This window comes from Botrytis sinoallii, assembly GCF_014898435.1.
Source record: "Botrytis sinoallii strain Bc 23 chromosome Unknown BSIN_002, whole genome shotgun sequence".
In the NCBI taxonomy this organism is placed as follows: domain Eukaryota; kingdom Fungi; phylum Ascomycota; class Leotiomycetes; order Helotiales; family Sclerotiniaceae; genus Botrytis; species Botrytis sinoallii.
In genome coordinates this window covers 294370-309427 of record NW_024066029.1, presented here as the reverse complement: position 1 = coordinate 309427, position 15058 = coordinate 294370, and the positions used below count along the sequence as shown (strand labels likewise).

The 15058-nt window shown below is 43.0% G+C and overlaps 4 protein-coding genes across 4 annotated transcripts; 3 read left to right on the top strand and 1 right to left on the bottom strand.

Moving 5' to 3' along the window:
* Positions 1-2337: 2337 nt before the first annotated feature.
* Positions 2338-3521, top strand: EAF02_001322 (uncharacterized protein; the record flags this gene model as incomplete). The annotated part of the gene is made up of 3 exons (XM_038897370.1): positions 2338-2901; positions 2953-2986; positions 3040-3521. The coding sequence occupies 3 exons, from the start codon at positions 2338-2340 to the stop codon at positions 3519-3521; spliced, it is 1080 nt and encodes a 359-aa protein (XP_038762345.1).
* A 2350-nt stretch (positions 3522-5871) lies between these two features.
* EAF02_001321 (uncharacterized protein) lies at positions 5872-9064 on the bottom strand (the record flags this gene model as incomplete). Its single annotated transcript, XM_038897369.1, has 5 exons — positions 5872-6227; positions 6281-7539; positions 7592-8002; positions 8070-8799; positions 8860-9064. The coding sequence occupies 5 exons, from the start codon at positions 9062-9064 to the stop codon at positions 5872-5874; spliced, it is 2961 nt and encodes a 986-aa protein (XP_038762344.1).
* A 1298-nt stretch (positions 9065-10362) lies between these two features.
* Positions 10363-12333, top strand: EAF02_001320 (uncharacterized protein). Its single transcript, XM_038897368.1, has 4 exons — positions 10363-10542; positions 10607-10663; positions 10720-11889; positions 11940-12333. The coding sequence occupies exons 1-4, from the start codon at positions 10471-10473 to the stop codon at positions 11964-11966; spliced, it is 1326 nt and encodes a 441-aa protein (XP_038762343.1). The 5' UTR covers positions 10363-10470; the 3' UTR covers positions 11967-12333.
* Positions 12334-12691: 358 nt separating this feature from the next.
* Positions 12692-14067, top strand: EAF02_001319 (uncharacterized protein; the record flags this gene model as incomplete). Its single annotated transcript, XM_038897367.1, has 2 exons — positions 12692-12781; positions 12832-14067. The coding sequence occupies 2 exons, from the start codon at positions 12692-12694 to the stop codon at positions 14065-14067; spliced, it is 1326 nt and encodes a 441-aa protein (XP_038762342.1).
* Positions 14068-15058: the final 991 nt, after the last annotated feature.

Sequence of the window (15058 nt, the reverse complement as noted above, 5' to 3'; positions counted from 1 at the left end):
AATTTCAGATGTGATTGTTTATTAGTTAACTCTTCTAGATTATCCAGATTCTTATGTATACAAGACAAACAATGTAATAATAGTAGTTATATACAAACTTTCAGTATCAACTTTGACTTCCATATAAATCTGCTCTGTGTGGATCTCAGACACTATTTCTATCCTTTCATAACCTTTAAGTTCCAGAATACTCCAACACGGTAGAGTTTCTACCCAAAAGAAAACTGCTAGCACTCATATCATGACTCGGAGCTTGCCTACGCTCCTCCCCGCAATCGACCTCTTTGCCCTCGTCACTCCCTGAGTGCTTCTTCTGTCACCCTCCAGTCTCTTTAGCCCCTCCGCGATGGCCCCCTTCCTTTCTTCCAGCCTCCAAAAATCTCACATTCTCTAGCTTCGTATACGGACTCTGCATGTCCATGAATCTCATTCACGCGTTAGATATCCTACACTTATGTCCCCTCACTAAATACGGAATCGTCGGACACCCCGCATACTCAACTAGATCTGCACCAACAAATTGTATAAAACAGACGTTGCGCCTTCGGTTTTGGGTTTATCGGTGACTTTGGACTAGGCCATTGAGGAATAGCCCGTAGCAAATTCTGTTCGCGTTATAGAATATCATAATCACTCGAAAGGTGGGCTTGTGGGCTCGTTTCGTATACCGATTCCTGGTAATGTCGTTTTTCTATTGCTTACCTCTTCTAAGTCTAAGTACAGGAAATCGATGATAGCGGTCAAAGTGATACTACTGGCAAGAGTCATTTAGTTTGCAGCATTTTAGTGTTTAAAGAGCTGTGTAAAAATTGTGTATTGTTCAAAGGGAGTGGGTCTGACGGTGGTCTTATCATGTTCCGCTTCAACGTCAGCGGCACGAAGACTTTCGTCGTCCAATTTTACTCAGATCCGGCGTGTCAGGTATAATCAACGGGACATTAAAAGAATTTTTTCATTTCAAAGTCCACTGTTAGGCCTGGTCAATGTTTCTTTTCTCTTCCCGCCTTCATGACAGATTTAGGATATTCAGAACGGTCCCAAGCACCTCAATGAGAGGCTTAGACGATGCACGAGTCTCCTCGTCATCAGGAGCTACTCTCTAAAACCATTTCAAGGATATTTTGCGCTCGTGAATGTTGTATATAGCACCACGATGAATGATAGAAAGGTGTGCAATAGTAGTAGTCTTCTGCTCGGCGGAACTCCTAGCCTGTTCGTCCAATCCTGAGTGTTGATGATGTCGGTACTTGAACCATGTAAGATCTTACCTCCGTGGCTGGATTAATAGCAGAAATCTTTACTTTCTTGCCATTTTTCTGGCTTTTCATTTGAGACAAGCTTTGGAAAAGTCAATTGGTGGAGAGCTTAAATAGAGAAGATAGGTGCCGAAGAGAAGTTCATTGATGAACTTGATGCTTGAAATGATGAAATTCGGATAAAATAAATCCACTTCAAAATCGGCTCACTTGAGCATTCGCTGGGCCTCTTGTCCCACCTGGCAAGTCTAGATATACACACGCACTGCATGGTGGTACCAATGTATGAAGTTATTCGTGCGATTTTCACACCCTTCCAGCTCTCTGAAAAGCAAATATATTGGCCAACTTCATGAGCCATTTCCATTCAATCGTATTACCTTTTCGGAGTAAAAACCCTTGACCAGAGAGTAGAGATGATGTTGTAATAGTAGTAGTAGGCGGGAAAAGCAGAAAGGAATTTGACAAGAAATAGCTCCAATCCTTCGTTTTGTTACATTGCTTGAGACTATTTCCAATCCAACTTTTCTTTCGAATCTTCGATAAAGTAAGAGAGAGCAATGAAACATGGTTGTAGACTTTTTTTTTCTTAATTAGTCCGATTTCAGTGATGCTTTTCATTTCTAAGCTTTACTCTAGGTTGACTTGAGTAGAGTTTAAGATCAACCCCAGCTTAGTCATCCAATAACTCACCAGATCACGAGGTTTCCTGCCCAATGCGTGTTAAACCCTGACTTCTGCCTGGATAAAAGTGGGGTATTTCAGGCTACCTCCTCCATTGCCACACCTCACACGTCTCTCTCATTAAACATTTCACCTTAACATACAACAAACGAGGATTCATCACAGACTTCACGTTTTCGATGTTTCAATGAGAATCCCTTTCTCAAAAAGTATAAGTAATTGAATGGTTCTTCATCGAAATTCAAACATTTCATTGATTCCTTTTTCATACTCTTCATACACATATCTATTCCTGTCACGCTCAATTCTACAATTGTATCAATCATCAACTTACTCTACCACTTCCTTGAATCAACATTCCGTACTTCCTACAAGAAAACTCTTTCATCAATTCATTATGCCTCGCGCCAAACGCCCCGTTGTAGAAGTTGAGGAAGTCGAAGCAATCGATTGGAGTCAATATGTTGTCACTCACTTGAAAGCTGAACTCGAGCGTCGTCAACTCCCAAAGACTGGCAAGAAAGCAGACTTGGTAGCACGTCTTCAAGCATCTGATGAGGAAGCATTGCATAATGAACCCGAAGCTCCTGTCCTTCAACCCCCTCCTGCTGAAGCTGGTCCTTCTACCACTTCTGATGAACCACCAAAGAAAAAGAGAGCCAAGAGAGAAAAGAGTCCTGACGTTGTGATTGAAGGACAACTTGCATCTGATGTCGTCATCTATCAAAACGTTGATACTCGTACTGGAGAGAGACGGGAGAGAGAATTTGTTGCAGAGCCTGATGCCAAGTTCAAAGATAAGGTCAAGCGAATCAAAAAGGAGCGTATGTTCATGTTGAACAGGAAAAAAGTTACTGAGATCAATGGGAGAGATCATGAGGATTTCGATATTGCGGGTAGTACCGGTAATATTTATCAAACCAAGATTGGACGTGTTCCAAGTTGTACCTGTATGGATGCAGTGAGTTGTGCCACTCTCTCATTTTATGAATCAATACTGACCCAAAATCAGAGAATTCGTGGTCAAAAATGCAAGCATATTAACTGTAAGTATCTCCGCACTCCAGTTCGCATCTAGCCATATTCTAACAGAAAATAGATGCCTTGATAATCATTTATAAGGCGCCCATGCATCTTTGTTACCAACAAGCATTCTTATCCCATGAACTGGAGTTCATCTGGGCCAACGCACCCGTCACCCGCGCACCTGACGGACACGACCCCAATGCCGGTCCCGAGGATGAAAGTAACTACAATGGCAAACGTAAACCCATCGAAGGCGAATGTCCCATCTGTGTCTTCGACATGGATCCCGCCACCGAAGACATCGTTTGGTGTAAAGCAGCTTGTGGTCAAAACTTCCACAAAGATTGTTTCGCTCAATGGAAAGCTAGTAAGCATGGTGGACCTGTCACTTGTGTTTATTGTCGTACTCCTTGGCAAGACGATGATGCACCTTCCAGACCTGTTCCAGGTAGTTTGGCTTCGCTGAGTGAATCCGCGCCCAAGGTGGGCAGTTATAAGAATATCGGTCACATGGACATGTATTCTCAGGCTGCTTCCGGAAAGAAAAAGGGTTAATATTGCTTCACGTCGAATCTTTTCCACACTGGAGGAGAATTAAAATGTGGACGTTCTTCAAAAAGAGTGGTGAACGTATAGATGCATTCTTGCAGTGTGTAGCTACGGGAAAGGCAAATTACAGATAGCTGGAGGAAACAAGGGTGAAAATGTATTGCCGGATGTTACTACAGGATTTCCAACACGGAAGACACGATGTTACGAATTTTCTTTCGGTTTTTCTTACAATTTACAATCTAAGAGGACAGGAGGGTAATGATATACCCATTTGCTATCTGCTGTATGTATGTAGCTTTTTAAATCCAAACTAATTTTGCTTGTTTCACCACCTATTCCATCAATTATGTATTTCGCTTCTGATCGTGTGGTGACATAGTACGATATGATATCATTGAAAATTTATTGCCAGGTACCGGGTATTATAGATATATCTGTAAAAAAAGGGGATGTTGGGATGTACTACAATCATACATACTCGTTACTCCTAGATATTTACTCTTTCTTGATGGTTAGATAGATGTGAAGGATTTGGGATTTGGGATTTGGGATTTGGGATTTGGGCTTTGGGATTTGGGCTTTGGGATTTGGGCTGTGAAGAGGTGGGAGGGAGGAGGGGTGGAAGTGGTTGGTGGAGGAGATGGAGGAGATGGAGGAGATGGAGGAGATGGATGGTATATGGTATATATTACATAGTATATGATGTTGAAGAAAGACACATGGTGTTAAGGCCGAGAGAGGGGAGTGAAGAAGAGAAGAGGAAGGGGAGAGAGGAGTAAAGAGAGGAGTTTTCGGGGTTTGGAGTTTAGATTGGATTGGATTGGATTGTAAAGCTGAAGAAGTAAAGGACAGGAAGGAAAAGATAGAGAGGGAAGGAAAAGATATGAAGGAAAGAGAAGGGGGAGAGGAAGGGGAGAGGAAAGGGAGAATAGGGAGGGAGGGGAGATTAGGGAGGAAAGGAAAAGAAAGGAAAAGAAAGGAAATCAAGGAAACGAAATGAAACAAGCAGAAAGGTATGGAAAAAATTTGAGAAGAAAGGATAATTAGGGAATGTATGGAAAAGGATAATACATAGAGAGGGATATAATATATGGAAAGGGATATAAAGCATGGAAAGGGGTATAATGTATAGCAAGGGGTATAAAGCATGGAAAGACATATAATATAATGAATTTGAATGATTCCACTATATCATATCATATTGAATTACATTACATTAACCTCATAGCACAATAGGTAATCATACATCATACGAATTCACATCCTTTCGAGTCCACAATATTATATTAAGCATAGAGTAGAGAAGAGGGAGATATTCGAGCACAAACGCATACCTAGGGTGAATTTTCACATCATGAATTAATCAATAGACAAACAGTGAGGAGAATTTGTAACCTTATGATTTATTGTCCATGCCATGCATTCCATACGAGTAGCTTAATACCAACCACGAAGACAGAATTTTTATCTCCGATGCATGAATGAATGAATAAATGAGTCAATGAGTCAGTGAATGAAGTAAAGATAGATATGAGATGACATCTCTCCCATTTGTGATTGTAAGTGTCTAATCTCTCTTTCATTCTTCCAATTTTAAAGACAGATACATGTACCATAAAACGCACCAATCCCACGATTTTCTTCCCATCCTTCGACTCACTTCCTCAATCCCTCAAGAAAAGGTACATTCAATTTCGAAATTCATCCTCCATCTGCATCTTCATCGCTCCCGTCCATCGTTTAAAAACAAGTACATGAGGTTCTGCAATTTTTCCACCCACTCCTCGCATTTCCTTCATCTTTTGCGAGAACATTAAAACAAGTACAAACTGACTGGTACAAAAGGAGAGAGAAAAAACATGTGTATTGCAAGAAGCGAATTTTGATAGTTGGTGATGACAGATGTGGTGGTACATGTGCGTGTGACTCGATTGAGACCAGTACATCGATCAATTCCTTCTAACCGGGTAGACTCTAAGTGGAGAAGGTCGAGGTGTGACGAATTGGAATTGTGCCTCCTTCCAAGTTCTCTGGTGAAAGTTGTGTGACCAGGTGGCTGTGAAAAGAAAAGATAGCAAAATGGTGGCGAAGGGAAAAGTCATGCAGTCCGTAATGGGTGACCGACCAGTTACTGAATCATCTTCATCTATCTCGGGATAATTAAGAGGACCTCGATGTTGAATAAGCAAAAGTACTAGAACGGACAGCGTAGGCCGCAAGTGAAAAGAAGATAAGAAATTGAGTGGTTATCAAGCGAAGTGGAGCGAGGTATTGACAGCATACAACAGAAGATCGAGGAGTCAAAAGAAAAGAGGCGCAGACAACGAGGTCAGAGCAGGAATCCCCGATATATTCAAACTTCGTCAATCTCTAGTGAATCATTGACGTAATGTCTGCCTCTATTCTGCGCTTGTCGCATCTCATCATCATAGTCGTAAACACCAGCGCGTCGGTTCATCATATCCTCAACAGGGCTTTGTCCGCGATATCTGGGTTGCTCATTCTCTGGGGTTTCTGAACGATTAGCTTCTTCTGGGGATGTAAGACGTGGATCACTATACTCAGCAACTTCACGGCCATTACAGTCCGCAACAAGTTTCATGAATTGCGTCTCGAAGTCTGCAAGGTTTTTGACCTCCCTCTGTAGTCGACGACGTTCTTCAGCCACTTTGTTGTCTTCCTGCATTAGGTCTTGACTTTTTTGCTTTCCTAAATTTTGATATGAGCTTCTCTAAGGTATACGGAATAGCGGGCTTACTTACCGTTGCTAGGATCATTTGTACCAAGATGCATTTCGAGGTAGTTCTCAACCTGTTCCACTACATTGCGAAAGTAACAATTATTTATGCTGATACAAACACTATCCGCAAATCTGTTGGCGGCAACAACATAATAGCCACGGACATAGGCCGCAACATCAAGTTGCACTTCGAAAGGATCTCTATCTAAATCTTCATTCTTAACAGCTTCCACAAGTGCTTGTCTCGCATTAATGTATTCAGGAGATTGCTTTTCAGCTTTTATCTTCTTGAGGCCAAGACTCAACTGTTTATCAACCAGACAGCTAGCACGATGCTTGTGGCGGCCTTGCTGGAGCTTCTGTAGCTCAACTTTCTTGCTTTCGTTGATAGCATCTCCAAGCAAGGTGAACGGGCGATAGATTTCGGTCTGATATAGATTCTCAATTGCAGAAAGTTGCTGCTTACAGAGATCATCAATCCACCTATCAACTAATATCTTCGAATCCTTGTACAAAATGGTTTGCTGGTATATGCCTAGATTTCTCTCCACAACAGTGTGAACAGCAGAACGGAGCAGCTTCGTCGCAGCAAAAAGTAAATCTGTGTAAGGATCTTTCCACACACTCACGGCCTTTCTACAATAAGCCTGGTGAATTCTCGGGTCTACTATTTTTGGCAGACCTAGGCTGCTATTCAACATCTCTTTCTGAATATCGCCAATGGATGCGAAACCTTTGCCAAGCTCAGCATGCCTTTCGAAAACAGTGCCTTTGAACTTATTTGGTAAATTTCTAGCATTGCGAATTGGTCTGGGAGTTCTTGGACTCGGTGCTTCTGATTTGAATCTTAGTTTAGAAACGGGGGTCACATTTTCTGAGTTCCTCCCATCTTGCTCAAAGGATTGATCTTTAGTGATATTTGGGTATTTGCGCTTCTTACCAGATGTATCAGGGGCAGGGACAGTTCCTGGTTCCTCGTCATCACTGTCGTCCACACTAATGACAGGAATCTGGTAGGTATCTGATGGATGCGAACAGATGATCATCGGCTTGATGTGTAGCAACAACTTGTGGAAGTTTTGAGAAAGCTTGGTCCAATTCCCATGGAAGTTGGTGTCAGTATGCTCACTGGTCATAAGGCCCTTCACTTCTCGGCTGAAGTTTTGTAACAGTCGCTGAACCTCAAGTTGAACATTTTGGTCGGGCAACTCTGGAAGGTTCCGAAGATCTTCGGTGATCTTAGCTCTATGCGCGCTAACCTTCTTCTTGATATCAGGAATGCTATGTAAGGTGTTAGATAACGTCAGAGAAGAAAAGGCATTCAAATACTAACTCTTCCTTAATAGAAGTCACGAGGAGCTCAGAGAGCACAGTTTGGATTCGACTAGTACCACATTTATTTTTAAATTCGGACCAGGCGCCATTCCACAGTGGATCACATCTAAAGAACTCTTCCTCTTCTTTGCGAGCTTCTTCATGATACTTCGATTCGTCCGCTCGAAATTCTGGCCCAGGCTGTCTGGCAACTAACCAGCCATATCCCAGTCGATGTTCCTTTCCTCTCAGAATGTTCTCGAAGTCTGCGTTACCTGTTTTATCTGCAAGAGTATCTGGCTTCGTCAATACTCCGACACAACGTTTCGTAGCATCCAAATCTTCGATGACCTTTTTGGCTCTCGACAATACCGGATCAACGGTCATACTCATTGCAAATATGATCAAAGTATTTGGTTCCTTGATATATCTGTAGAGTGTCAGTGTGATTGCAAAATTCACAGAGAAGCGAATTGAAAAGAAGCAAATTTACTTACTTTATTGCAAGGTTTTCGAAGACATCAACCAAATATTTCTCTTCTGGGTTTGGCATATTGGAAATGATACCAGGCAAATCATAGAATGAGAGAGCAGGGAGCTCGGGTCCAAATATGTCAACTTTGACAACATTAGGAGTTATCTTAGCCTCAATATCAGTGTTATCTGCCAGAGCTCTTGCACCAGTGCCAGGTATAAACTGCCTGTAATCCTGGTTATGGTTGAGTAGAGCGATTTGGGCCCATCTCATGTAATTCGCGAGTTCTAACTTCTCCGTAAGTCGAGCGAACTCGACCTGAACCCGCTCTTGTCTTACCCAAGGTGGAAATGGTTGATTCTTATTGATATCCTTAATTGTCACCCGTTGTCCTTTTTTCGCGTCGTACCTATAATCTTGTACGAGTGAGATAGTGCATGACCAGTCCGCCGATGGTGATGTAGTAATATTGGCAGGACATCTAGTGCAGCAACCCTTGTCACGAGGTACATGTATTCCTGCTAAGGCACACATCAAGGAAGATTTTCCAGCACTCTGGTCTCCAATAAGTATCAGCCTGGCAAGGCTGACAACATGCGAAAGGTCGAATTTTCCCAGCTTATTGATATGATCAATCAGCTTTTGGGGAAGCTCGCCGATTCGCTTGATACCATCGCCGTTCTCCATGTTGATAGTTGCGGATTCGCTTCTGTCTTTCTGATCGGCGATGTAGTGGAAATCGGTTGAGTATCCTGTGAATCATTGGCGATTAGCTAATGTACAATGAAGCATATGGATAATCTAGCTCTCACTGTTGTCAAAATGATGATCCGGATCAGATCTAGGCTGTTCTAATTGAGCTTGAGACTCTACAGTGCCTTGTAGATCTTTAGTGGCCGGTCTTTCCTTCTTGACTGCCCAAGGACCTGGTGGGAGTTTTGTGCTTGAAGAAATTGACAATTGGCCGTTCGTGGGAGTGAAGTTCTCTTTCCGATTTCTGGGCACCCGATAAGCCATGATGAGGATAGATTATACAAATTTTGGTAGTGTTATCCTACATCAATTATGTATCAGCTACTGCATAGATCGATAAACTTAAAGGCATGCGAAGTTTTAAGATCGTGGTGCGCTGCATTCCATACATGTGAAGATTGAAAGTCGGAATACCATACCGTGCAAGAGTAAGAGCTAGAAGTATCAAATGGGATCTTGGTTTGATAAAACAAAGGCAGAAGACTCTTCTATGAGATTTAAGATCGTTCCAACCAGCCAGCAGAGCGCTGTGAGAACTGCGGGAGAAGATTGTTGCAAGGCAGCAACTTGGAATTGTATACAGAAGTAGAATAATGGCGATTAAGTTCGAGGTTTCTGCAAGTAGCTTTGCAGAAGTCGACGAGGACTTAATACAAGGGACAAGAAGATTGGATAGAGAAAAAGTTGATGGTGAAAGGAAAATAGAAGGAATCAAATATTCTCAGAATACGCGAGCGTGACCGCGTAAAGTGTTTACATATGGTCTTGAGGGCAAGTAAATTCCATCGAATGAGAGACAAAAGAATATGAGAGTGAATGATAAATTGGAAGGAAAGGCTTAGGAATCGGCGATGAGAGAAAGCTGAATAACCTCAATTCTATATCTTTGTTTTGTTTTGTTTTTGTTTGATATCACTTTGGTATATTTCAGACGACTATCAGATTTATATGGCCCTCCCTATCAAGACTGATAGATACCTACCAAATTGCAAAGAATGGCCAAACTAATTTCACAAACACTAGATAATCTGATAGAACTCCAGATATGCAGCTGTACCATTTGGATAGACCTTGATCCTGTACTCACTGCCAGTTTGGGGAATTCAAGCAGATTTGAGTGATGTTTGGACTCAAAATTGACAGACTTCACTCTAATCACCCCGCGGTAACGGGTAGTTGAGTCTTGATCCATGTTGATGTGATGCGCCTATCCAATGGAATGGATTGTGGTGGCTGAGATTCTTGAATTTGCTTCTTTGACTCGGCTTCTCACATTGACCGAACGAGAAGCTCTCTTTCCTGTAGCTGTATGATCGAGTCTCATGGTTGAATGTTGTGAGTGAGGTATGATAATAATAATTCTTAGACTTGAAGTCTGATTGAAGTGAAATATATCGCTGGGCTGGAATGAGGGGAAAGAAAGTGGAGTCACGAGCTGCGTACTAGCTGGCTTATCCTCTTATCTTCACGTGACTTGTGTATGTTTTATGTGTTATATGCACGTGCACGGACCATTGAGGCCCCTGATTCCAACGGAACAAGCCATATTATTGAAATTCCACAGCTCTAGAACCAATGCCAGGTGTTCATGTTCATGTTCTTGTTAATTTTGCAGAATTATATGAAAAACATCCATAAAAGAAATATCCTCAACACTTCAATCATTCAAAATGTCCTTACAGATCCCTCATAGAGCAAGACCAGGTAGTGCTGCTCAAGCAGCAACAAAGGCTGTCATTCTGGTAATTCTATATTCATGAAAGTGTGCAAATGCGCAAGGAAGAAGGCTGACGATGAGGCTACTAGGTTGGTGGACCATCCAGAGGAACCCGCTTTAGACCATTGTCCTTGGATCTTCCAAAGGTATATACAATTATATCCTTTTCTTTCGATGCTTGACTGACTCTCATTACCTATAGCCACTCTTCGAAGTTGCTGGTCATCCCATCGTCTGGCACTGTCTGACCGCCATCGCAAAAGTCCCCTCCATTGAAGAAGTATGCATGATCGGTTACTACGACGAATCCGTTTTCCGCGATTTCATCAAGGATGCCGCACACGAATTCCCTCAAATTAAGATCGTTTACCTTAGAGAATACCAAGCTTTGGGAACTGCTGGAGGTTTATACCATTTCAGAGATGCTATCCTCAAGGGACGGCCAGAACGTTTCTTCGTTCTTAACGCAGATGTCTGCTGTTCATTCCCATTGAATGATATGCTTAAGTTATTCGAAGACAGAGATGCTGAAGCTGTCATTCTTGGTACCCGCGTCAGTGAAGATGCTGCTAGCAACTTCGGTTGCATCGTTTCCGATTCGCACTCCCGCCGAGTTCTTCATTATGTTGAGAAGCCAGAATCGCACATCTCGAACTTGATCAACTGCGGTGTTTATCTCTTCGCAACCGAATGTATCTTCCCTTCCATCAGAACTGCCATCAAGCGCCGTACCGACCGTCCACGACTTGTTTCCTACCCATCCTCCGAGAACCTCGACTCCTCATTCTTCCAAGATGATGAAGATGTACAAAAGAATGAAGTTCTTAGATTGGAACAAGATATTTTGAGTGATCTTGCCGACAGCAAACAATTCTTCGTTCATGAGACCAAGGATTTCTGGAGACAAATCAAAACCGCTGGCTCAGCTATTCCAGCTAATGCCTTATACCTCCAGAAGGCATCGCAAACTGGTTCTAAGGAATTGGCCAAACCATCTGCCAATATCCTCGGACCAGTATTCATTCATCCAACTGCACATGTCGACCCAACCGCCAAACTTGGACCTAATGTTTCAATCGGTCCTCGTGCTGTTATTGGCCCTGGTGTCAGAGTAAAGGAGTCTATTGTCTTGGAAGATGCTGAAATTAAGCATGACGCTTGTGTTCTCTACTCAATTATTGGATGGAACAGTAGAGTCGGTGCTTGGGCTCGTGTTGAGGGAACTCCTACACCAGCTAATAGCCATACTACCAGCATCATCAAGAATGGTGTCAAGGTTCAAAGTATTACGATCTTGGGTAAGGAGTGTGGAGTTGGTGATGAAGTTCGTGTGCAGAACTGTGTCTGTTTGCCATTCAAGGAGTTGAAGAGGGTACGTTTTTCTATTCCGTGGTACTCTCGTATTTTTACTAACAAAAATAGGATGTTTCCAATGAAGTCATCATGTAATGGATTGATGGGATTTGTGTATTCAAAGGAATTTACAATTAATACTATGGCGTTCTTACTCAAGGTTTCTACTCACCGCTCTCCGTGATGATCTAAAAGAGAATGGTTCAGATCATAGATCAAAATGCATCTTGGTTAATTTAATTTCATTCTCCGAAAACATCGTGCCCAAATGCTCGGAATGTAGAGTCCTAATCGTTTTCAATGTGTATGTCGGACAATACTCGGCTCGGTAGCACAGGAATGTATCGGGGATCCCACGGGAAGATGCCAAGTCAATTTACTATTTCCATAACAGCCTTTTCTCCTTTCATCAAAAAGTATTGGTCACTGCAGCAAGATTACTAACCCTCAATACAACATACCGGAATGGTCGAAATCTCTCCAATCAATCCCGATTGTTTACAGCTGTGGTACGATGAATTAAATCCAACAAATAGTAGAGATATGTTAGGAGGCATTTTGGTAGACTAGAGATGTACGATACCGAAAAGGGATCTCAAACAGAATGCGAGTTTGTTATTCATCAAAGTCTGGAGCATGCATGGAAGGTTGGCATGATGTCATGCGACGATGTATCATGTAGGTGCGGGGAGAAATGCTTCTTTGTATGGAGTGAATATTTAAGATTGAGAAAGTCCTCACTGTTTTGCAATAGACATATACAGTTCAATCTGTTTAGTTTTCAATCATAACGTTACAAAGTACAATAGTAGTAAACGACAATGTCAACGTCAACGCCTCATCCCCAACATGGTGTTCAATGTGGTACTAGTACTCCTCGACCAGGTCTTCTCAACACACCTGCACCTGGTGTACGTTCTCCAATGCTCTCTCAAAAATACAAATCATTGACATCATCTAGGTCCCCTTCTACACCCCTCTCCAAAGTCCTCCTTCAGGCACAGCCCTCCATCCCAGCCCTTCAACACCCAAACTCTTCACCCCTCTCAAAATCCGCTCTCTCACTCTCCAAAACCGTATCATGCTCTCTCCAATGTGTCAATACTCCGCTTCCAACGGCCACTTTACTCCCTGGCACATGGCTCATCTAGGCGGCATTATCTCCCGGGGCCCAGGTCTCTCAATGGTAGAAGCTACCGCCGTTTTACCCGAAGGAAGAATTACTCCTGAAGACAGCGGATTATGGTTAGATTCTCAAGGCGACAAGCTAAAAGAAGTTGTGCAATTCGCACATTCCCAGGGCCAATTAATCGGAATTCAATTGGGCCACGCCGGCAGAAAAGCAAGCATGGTAGCCCCATGGCTCGATCGCGCCGCCATCGCCACAGAGGCCGCAGGCGGATGGCCCAGCAAAGTCAAAGGGCCAAGCGCTCTTCCCTTTGACGAACATCATTGCACGCCTTCTGCCATGACACTCGAAGATATCCGAGAATTTAAAGATGCATGGGCCGCTTCTGTCAAACGCGCACTGAGAGCTGGATTCGATGTTATTGAAATCCATAATGCGCATGGGTATCTGCTTCACGAATTCGTGTCTCCGGTTTCCAATAAACGAAATGATGAGTATGGAGGGAGTTTTGAAAATCGCATTCGTCTCACGCTTGAGATTGTGGAACTCACGCGAAGTATTATTCCCGAGGGAATGCCGCTTTTTGTGCGGATTAGCGCGACGGATTGGTTGGATTATGAGGGGTTTGAGGAGGAGAGTTGGACGGTGGCAGATTCGGCGAGATTGGCGGGGTTATTGGCGGATAGGGGAGTGGATTTGATGGATGTTTCTTCGGGGGCGAATCATCCGAGGCAGAAGATTACGGCGGGGCCGGGGTATCAGGCGCCGTTTGCGAAGGAGATTAAGAGGGCTGTTGGGGAGAGGATGTTGGTTGGGACGGTGGGGATGATTGGGAGTGGGAGGCAGGCGGAGGGGTTGTTGAGTGGGAGGGGTGGGGAGAGGGGTGTAGATGTGGATGTGGATGAGGAGGGAGCGGGGAAAGGGACGGAATTAGATTTGGTGATTGTAGCGAGGGGGTTTCAGAAAAATCCGGGATTGGTGTGGGAGTGGGCGGAGGAGTTGGGAATTAGGATTATGGTGGCGCATCAGATGAGGTGGGGGTTTAGGGGGAAGGCGGGGGGGCATTAGAGGGGGTTGATGGTTTGATTGGGGGTTGGTGAGAGGGGAGGGGCGAGGAGGGGAGATGATGATTATGGAATTGAGATCTGCGGTGTTACTTCTTTACTGGCGTACACGTATAATTCATTCTACCAAAATTACTGATTCTTACATTTCTTCCCTTCTCATCTTTTCTTTTTCGATTATCTCCAGATTTCTTGTTCTTCTTTTGAAGTTGTGCTCTTCATACCCATTGCAGCTTTCATAATTCTTTCAAATCACGCATCGGTACATTAATATCATAAACTTCCAAGTTTCGATCCATCTCAACGCACACTAGGTATCTAGTATTCTCACTCGTAGTCAAACTCCATCCGATCCCATCTCTTGTCACCTGACTCTTTCCTCCTAAATTAGTAGTCACACGAACAGTGTATGAACTGTGAATATTCATTTTCTTCTTACATCCTCTTGATTTCCAAGATAGCAAAAACTTCTAAAATTGGGGTATCATTTAAGCTAAAAGATAGGAGCCAAGATTTGGCATCCTTTTTCTTCCCTTCCCGACTTCTGCCCATTCTGGGGGGGGCTAATTCGTTTTCTCCCTTCGATATTCATCTGTTAATATAAAAAAGATACATAAAGCCTGTAGGTACATTTGATCTTCATGAGCTTCCAATATACCCAATCCAGAAGCTAGTCCAGACTCGTCCACATTTCTGTCTCTAACGACCTTTCTCTCAGCAAGCAGATCACTCTTTCCCATCACCATTCCAAACCCAAACATAACAAAAGCACACTAATGCAGAAAATCCCGTATCACATGGATGCAACTCTGACATGTCCATCTTTTCACAATCCAACTATTCTCATCCATCTTAACAGTGGAGCCAAGATCTCAGACATCAAATTTGAGTTTGTAGATTCCCGATATCAATGTAAAGTGAGACAGGACATACATAAAGCAGACGACTAATAATTACTTTATGAAAACTTTAATCAACACTCCGAAATATTCTCA

What these genes read in the sequence shown, in the direction of transcription:
- EAF02_001320 (XM_038897368.1), top strand. Translation starts at nt 10,471, where the DNA reads ATGTCCTTACAGATCCCTCATAGAGCAAGACCAGGTAGTGCTGCTCAA. An exon ending in CAACAAAGGCTGTCATTCTG is followed by an intron (nt 10,543 to 10,606) that starts GTAATTCTATAT and finishes TGAGGCTACTAG; the next exon opens with GTTGGTGGACCATCCAGAGG. An exon ending in TGTCCTTGGATCTTCCAAAG is followed by an intron (nt 10,664 to 10,719) that starts GTATATACAATT and finishes CATTACCTATAG; the next exon opens with CCACTCTTCGAAGTTGCTGG.